Below are 7609 nucleotides of genomic sequence, written 5' to 3'. Positions count from 1 at the left end.
ATGAAAAGGATATGACTCATCATTGCCCTTTGGGAGAAATTTTTATTTCTGTCTTTTCAGAGTATTATCTCTGCAATGGAGCTGGAGTACAGCAAATTTCTGGGTATGACTGAAGTAAGGTGGATCACACAGGTAGCCTGATTAGTACACTGTGGAAGTACCAGTCTTCCACATGTCAAGCCTCTGAGGGTGGAGATGGTCAGTTACCTACATTAGCCCCAGAGGGAAGAGGAAAATCTAAGAGGATCAGGAACATCAGCATATTTTCTGTAGGCTGCTTAGTTTAGGAGTGACCTGTGCTGCCTTCTTCCAGGTTTTTCAACCCAACAGGTAAAGTGAGGAGGGGCAGGCTCAGTGACCATCAGTTTCCTCCTGGTCTATTGGTTCTCAAGATGTAAATTTTCACCATGTGCCTCCTCCCTCCCACAGGAATGTCTATGGTGAGGGTGTTGTAAAAAACATGTTCTTAGGCAGTTGCTGAGTCGACATGACCACATTTACCAGAAGGAAGTCCTGGACTTGCAGATGGGATGAATGGGGTTCTCAGGGACTTTGGTGTTAATCAGAAGTAGTGTTCTCTTATGTGGTTGAATTCTGGGTCTTCACAGAGCCTGAACATCAAACCACATTGCCTTGCATTTGTGATTAGCACCTGCCTACTTTCTGAAATATCACCACCTGACCCAATTCTTTTCCTTTAAGTTTTTTAAACTTAAAGTCTCTTTTAAACTAAAAGTCTCTAGAACTTTTTTGTTTAAAATAAATGCAAGAGGGTCAAACACTGGTCTCACCAAAACACACTGGCAAGAATCTAGTCATCCATGCCCTTCTTTGTACTGTTGAGTAGCAGTTTCAGGCAACTGCAGAATCTTGTGGAGCAACACTTGAGATTCTGGAGTAGAGAGAGATTTCTCATTTACATGTACTTGTCAGACACAGTCCTGGCCTTGTAGGTGGGACCTCTGAAGGCTCCACATGGAATGGGAAGAGGCAGGGCTCAACTTAGAATCTTCAGGTTTTCCATCTACACAGACTCTTTTTCCTCTGCTCCCCTCTTCTCTGGCCTTTGGTTGTTTGAAAAGGAAAATGGCTTAGTGTGGGTTGATGCATGTGTGTGTGTGTGTGTGTGTGTGTGGAAGAGAAAGAGAGAGTGAGAGAGAGAGAGAGAGAGAGAGAGAGAGGAGAAAGACTTTCTCTTTCTGAAATATCATCATCTGACCCAATCCTTCTCCTTTTTGCCTTAGCTGTTGGGCTGGGGGAGAAGTTCCCAGTGAGGTTTCTGTGCCTGAGCTTACCATACTTTTATGACTTTCCATTCAAATTGGTAAGGCTTCTAATGCGCAAAGTCTGCACGTGGAAAAAGAAAGAACTGTGTTCTTTTGCATTGGTTTTCATTGTGCAAAACACTTTCTTGCCAAAGTTCTGCTCATGAGGTTTACTCAATAGGGAAGAGTGAAGATTTGTTAGAAGTGGTGGGTCTGGCTTCTGGGATGGTCATCTGGAGGTGAGTACCCTGGGGTCTGTAGAGACCTTTTCAACAGGGCAGCAGAGACAAAGAGCTGTCTTGGAAGTACTGACTGGCAGAGGAAGACCTGAAGATGAGATGAATGCCGTTGGGGCTTCCTGGGGACTGAGTCCTGAGACTGGGCAGTGCTCTGAGGCTCTAAGTAAATGCCACAGGGAGGAAGGGCTGAATGGGGGACTTTTCTACTACTGCTCCCTCCTTCTTTCTCTTCACCAGCAAGTATTCTTTCCATTTGTCAGTGCAAACATTTAATAATGAGACTGTTACCCCCAGGGCATGCCAGTAATAGATAATTCCTATGAGTAGGCAGTTAGTAAATACAGAGAGAATGACTGAGGATTGTTAAAGATGTATTATTGATTAAAATTTTGTTGATAAATGGCTTACACTGAATATTAGACAAAAGACTTTCTGATAAGGGATACACATAAAATAATGGTCAAATTCACCAAAGCATTTTCGTATATAGCCTGTTAGATTTGATAAAATGTCTGTTCAGGTATTATTTCATTTAAGATTATGAAAGCTGCAAAAGTTTAGATGGTAAATGTCACACTGAAAGGAGTAATGAACATTTCTACTTACCCAGGAAAACTTCCTGGCTGATTCTGTGTAGTTACTTTCAGAAGGTGTTTAAAGCTTAATTTTAAATTATGTGATTTCAGTAATCTTTGGTTGAATATAATATTGATGTAGACAGTCATGGGCTAATCTTCAGGGCAAATGTATTGCTATTTTGGTCAACATTTTGTGAGATGTTTTATATACTTTCAGAGTATCAAAAATTCTGAGACAGATCTTCATCACATTGGTGAGGAAAATGCTGGCTTATAAGTACAGTGGGGTTGGTATAGTGTAAGGAAGGGTTATAAACCACAAAGTGACTGAGATAGGTCTCAATCTAACAGAAGTTTATTTAGTCAAGGTTGAAGATGCACCAGGGGAAAAAATATAAGCCACAGGAGCATCTATGACCTGTGCTTTTGCCTAAAGGGTTTTAGGAACTTCAGTATTTAAAGGGGAAAGGGCAAGCAGGAAGGTAAAAACGGGAGACAGAGTAGGACATGAGGCAGATGGTTATGTTCTTGTGAGGTTCTAATTAGCCTCAGTAAATCTACATCTTACACAAGATAAAGTAAACATGTGGAAAAGGAAGTAGAGGAAATGAAGTGATGCCACAGGATTATGAATTATAGCTGTTGGAAAGCAGTTTTTTTTTTTTTTTACCGTGGGTCAGTTCCCAAGCTTAACTTTCCCTTTGGAATAGTGAGGTTTGGGTCCTGAGAGTCTATTTGCTTTCACAAGGTTTAGGACAAGTATGCTGGCTGGTGATGGATGCTGGGGTTCTTCCATCCTCGGCTATTGTGGTTAGTGCTGTTATGAACATGGGTGCTCATTAGCTATTTTTAAAGAAGCAAATCTCTTTACTTTTTCTTTATTCCAGTGCTTATATGGTTTAATGTTTTTGCATTTAGATCTGTGATCCATTTGAGGTTTATTTTGAAGCATGGTGTGAGGAATGGATCCAATTATACCTTCCATCCCCTCCAAATATCTATCTAGTTGTTCTAATGCTACTTATTAAAAATCCAGTTTCCCAGTGATTTGAGTTGCCACCTTTTTCATACACTAAAGTAGGTCTATTTTTGGAATTTCAGTTCTGTCTTTTTGGCCTGCCAGTCTTTTTTTTTTTTTTTTCTTGGGATGGGGTCTTGCTCTGTCGCTCAGGCTGTAGTGCATGGTTCACTGCAGCCTCAACCTCGTGGGTTCAAGTAATCCTTCCCCTTTAGCCTCCCTAGTAGCTGGGACTACAGGCACTTGCCACCATGCCTGGCTAATTTTAAAATTTTGTGTAGAGACAGGGTTTCCCTATGTTTCCCAGACCTAATCCCCAATGTGATGGCATTAGGTGGGGCCTTTGGGATGTGATTACGTCGTAAGAGCCGAGCTCTTTGCATGGGACTAGGTCCTTTGTAAAAGAGACATCAGAGAATTCCTTTGCCCCTTTACCATATGAGGACATAGGGAGACGACGATTGTCTGTGAACCAGAAAACGGGCCCTTATTAGACACTGAATCAGCTAGTGACTTGATCTTAGACTTCTTAGCCTCTAAACCTGTGAGAAATAAATTTGTTATTTATAAGCCACCCAATTTGTGCTATTTCGTTGTAGCAATCCAAACAAACTAAGTACTGAGTGACGTTTAATGAACAAATGAGGAATTGGTTATTTATACTCTGGGGACGTTTATTAAGGCTCTGGCAACCCTGTGGAGCTGGTCTGTGTCCCTGAGAAGAAGAGTCAGTCACAAGGGCATCTCCCTCTGATCCAGCTGTTTGAAGCTTCTCATTGTTCTCCTTATCCAGGGCAGGAAACTTGAGATCCTGGTGAAGACTTCTGGAGGAATCCCTGACTGTTTTCCATAGGAGACGATGCCGTGGGCCACATTGTTACACAGCAGGGGGCCTCCGGAGTCCCCCTGTAGGTAGAGAGGGGAAGGGAGACTGAGACAGGCCTCCTTGCTCCTGCTGCCCTGAGCTCTGGGCTCTCAGAGAAGGCAGGGGTGGGTGGTCCCCTTCAATTACTGGGTGCGTGTGAGATGGAAGATTGGTGGGGTGCAGAGCCAAGCCTCTGGACCCTTTTGGTCGCTGGACTTCAGCTCCGTCTGAGTTACTGTCTCCAGCCCAATCCGAGTCAAGGTACCTCCCCCTTCTCCAGGAGAATGTTGCCTATGTATATGTTGTGGGTCTTCCTCCTATTTCCCCAGAGACCAGGTTGATGGGGAAATCAGTCCCCAGCTCACCCTGGTCTGGCCCCCAGGCTGAGGCTGTGGGGATGGAATCTGTTCGTACTGCCCTGGCTCTGCATGGGCCCCTCTATCCCGGGGTGTGTTGGCCAATGCCCATGCGTTACCCTGAAGGCAGCCTTCCGTTCCCGCGGGTTCCCCACACAAATCTGCCTTCTGCTGTCATAGGAACGGAAGAGGCGGAGGCACTGCCTATCCCTCTGCACTCTCAGCTGCACCTCTCGGAGTGTGTTTGTTCTCCTCGTCTGGCTGACCAAGCCCCAGCCAGCCACAGTGCACTGCGTCCCGGGTCTCAGTCTCTTTTGGGTGCTAGGCAGAGCCACTGGTCTCACATTTTGATTCCGTCTGACTCTTCGGCTCAGCTGGAGGAAGAATGTAGGCATTCCCGGTCAGCTGGGGCCTCCAGCCAAGGCACAGGGGTCGCTGGTGCAGTACACATCCCATACCCTCCCCGCTACCCTGAAGCCTTGCCCTCACTTCCTCCTCCATTGTTCCTGGACACACTAGGAAGGAGGCAGAGGGCCAGGTAGGTGGTACCTGCAATAACATGATGTCATTCTGGATGGTCTGCTGATTATATTGAGGGTGGCGGATGGCTCTGCGCACAGTGATGTGTTGCTGGGTGTTTTCCCGTCTCCGGATGTTGTGAGCGCCCAGGGTGACATTTATAGAGCTGCAAAAGCAAGAGGTAGGTCTGGGCTGCAGAAGCTATGGTCCACCAGCTCTGCAAGTAGGCGGACAGCACCGGGAGGGCAAGACTGCAGCCAACCAGAATCGAGGGGATGGGAGGGCCCAGGAGCTCAGCTGTATCCTCTTTCTCAGCAGCTCTGAGCTAGGAATGACAGGGTGGTAGTTGCCTTCAGGTTTGTTGCCCCAGATTAAATTGATAAATAGCCTGAGTTTATATTTTGAGCCCCAATATGTGTCTTCCATCTCTTCCTCTTGCTCTTTTTGATCATATCCTACTTTCCTCATCATTTACACTGGGCTGTTCCCTCCTGCAAAGACTCACTCGGTCTCTCTTTCACCCTTTCGTTGCTACAACCCTTCTTTCAGATGCTGCTCCGAAGAGCTCCCCAGGGCTGTGTTCCTGGCTGCCCAGGAAGCTCTTTAACTCCTCACCTTCCCCAGCAGTGAGCTGCTGTCAGCACAAAGTTGTCTCGCACCAGGAACCCTCCGCAGCTGCTCAGACCTCTTGGAGACTGGATCTGAAGATACGCCATGTAGGGGCGGGAGTGGGGCCTGGTCTCCCGGCCTCCGATGATCTCCCCTGGAAGGAAGCATTTGGCACTTAACTCTATGCTTGCTGAACCTGCAGTGTGGGTACCAGATTGGTGGCTCCAGAAAGGCTGGAAGATGGGGATGGCAGGAAAGAGGGTGCAGGAGAGGGAGGAGATGGTGCTGAGGGTTGGAGTCTATGGGGCACCAGATTGGGAGGGGGCTCCTGGGTTCTACAGGAAACACTGCTGTCTTGAAAGGAGCTCTTTTCCCCATCCTAGGCCTCAGCTCCCTTCTCCTCTCCAAAAGAGGGAGAACAACCCTTGTTCCAAGCAAGGCCAACTTCAGCCACAGGTATTGAGGAGATGCTTTGCTGTAAGTACAGGATTGTTCCTGAAGTTCCCTTATACTTTCATCCTCATGGAGCTTCCCAGAGACCTTTGAGTCCAATTCAAGAACAGGTGGGATTGGTGTTTAAAAATCTAGACATGAGCTGATGGTACTGTTGCTGCTATATTCTTACCTCCTAGGTAAGCTCTGACACATGCTGCCGAATTATTTATACAAAGCAAGTTTTTATAGCGCTTACAGTGTGCGGGCATTTCCAAGACATTTAAGTACTCTAACTTATTTAACTCTCATGGCAACTCCACAAGGTCCGTATTAATATTATTCTCATTTTATAGATGAGGAAACTGAGGAAATACGAATTCAAATAACTTGCTCAACATTACAGAATTGGGATATACAAGGCAATTTGGCTCAAGAATCTATGGGATGATGTTAGGCCTCTGCGATTGGGGGTGGTCACTCACCTGCCTTGGCCCCAGTGGGTAGGAGAAAGGCCAGCAGAAGCAGGAGTGGCTGCATCTTTCCTGAAAGGCTGCCCAGTCAGTTGCTGCTGTGCTTCCTTCTGCTAGTCTTTAAGGCCCTGAGAGAGGAAGGAAGGGGTGGGGATAGGGGATTGAGAATTCACAGTCCCATTCTCCTGCTACCACGATAGGTTTCATCACCCAAGGCTGCTCAGGAGGTTTGCCCGCAAACTGCCGGAGATCTGGATGAGAGGGTGTAATCCAAGCCAACATGGCGAGCTCTTGTGCAGCTGCTGAGTCAGTGCCGAGAACAGAAATAGGAACCCAGCACAACAAGGAAGGGGCTTTGGGCATTATGTCCAGAACCCTCAATCCATCAAATTCCAGAATACTCCAGCAAAGAAAGAAAGCTGGCTGCTGCCCAATTCCTGTTTTCTACGCCTCTGGATTTAGAGCATCAGTCCTTTTGAATTCTGGGTTTTTCTTAATGAATGCAAGTTCCCTGGGTTGCTTATCTGTGTATACTTAATAAGTCAGGGACAAGGATGAACGAAAGGGTGTGGTGTGGTGAGGGATGTGGTAAGAACATCAGGAAAAAGTTGAAGGGGGCAGAAGAGGAAAGGGTAAGCCTGCCTGCTTTCACTGTTTGGCCCAAGACCACCCTGCTGAGACCCCTGTTGCTCCAATTTCTTTCTAGAAGTTGTCAAGTCAGATTGCATAGGCACTCTCCTGAGTAGGTGAAGGGTGCTGCTGGAGAAAGAAAAGGAAGAACAAGGCTCTGACACTCACAATTACTTTCTCAGGTCACTGGAGGCCTCAGTGAAAGTTATGACACAATTGAAGACTTCTACTTGCCTGCTTCCTACCCAAGGTTAAAGTCTTTATGTTCCAGAATGGCTCCTTGCTTGCAGAAAAGGTTTAGTGACTTGATTTTATTGGGAGCTGTCATATCCTAACTGGAAAATATCTAAGATCCTATTTCATTGGTGACATTAGCGGCCCATCAACCTAATCCCAGGAGCAAAAGCTTCTGAGAAGGAGGTACATTCATTGCTGTGCTACCTATAAGGGAACCAGAGCCACATACTCAACAATGGGAGAAAAGAACAGCAAATTACTGCAGAGTAACACAGTGGATTATTAAAAACACTTAAAAATATTTAGAAGATTCTGTGTATGCACAGAAAACTGTTATAGTCCGGTATAATTTTTGCAGAAATAGCAGAATTGAAGACCAATACAATTC

At 46.0% G+C, this 7609-nt stretch overlaps 1 protein-coding gene across 1 annotated transcript; it reads right to left on the bottom strand.

The window, feature by feature from the left end:
• Nucleotides 1–3749: 3749 nt before the first annotated feature.
• On the bottom strand, nt 3750–6481 carry CTSG (cathepsin G). Its single transcript, XM_023227422.1, has 5 exons — nt 6367–6481; nt 5456–5603; nt 4871–5006; nt 4441–4695; nt 3750–4006 (listed from the first exon to the last, which is right to left on the bottom strand). The coding sequence occupies exons 1-5, from the start codon at nt 6419–6421 to the stop codon at nt 3833–3835; spliced, it is 768 nt and encodes a 255-aa protein (XP_023083190.1). The 5' UTR covers nt 6422–6481; the 3' UTR covers nt 3750–3832.
• Nucleotides 6482–7609: the final 1128 nt, after the last annotated feature.

Source organism: Piliocolobus tephrosceles, chromosome 6, assembly GCF_002776525.5.
Source record: "Piliocolobus tephrosceles isolate RC106 chromosome 6, ASM277652v3, whole genome shotgun sequence".
NCBI classification, from domain to species: domain Eukaryota; kingdom Metazoa; phylum Chordata; class Mammalia; order Primates; family Cercopithecidae; genus Piliocolobus; species Piliocolobus tephrosceles.
The sequence above is the reverse complement of the archived record's forward strand: the minus strand, read 5'-3'. Positions and strand labels throughout refer to the sequence as shown.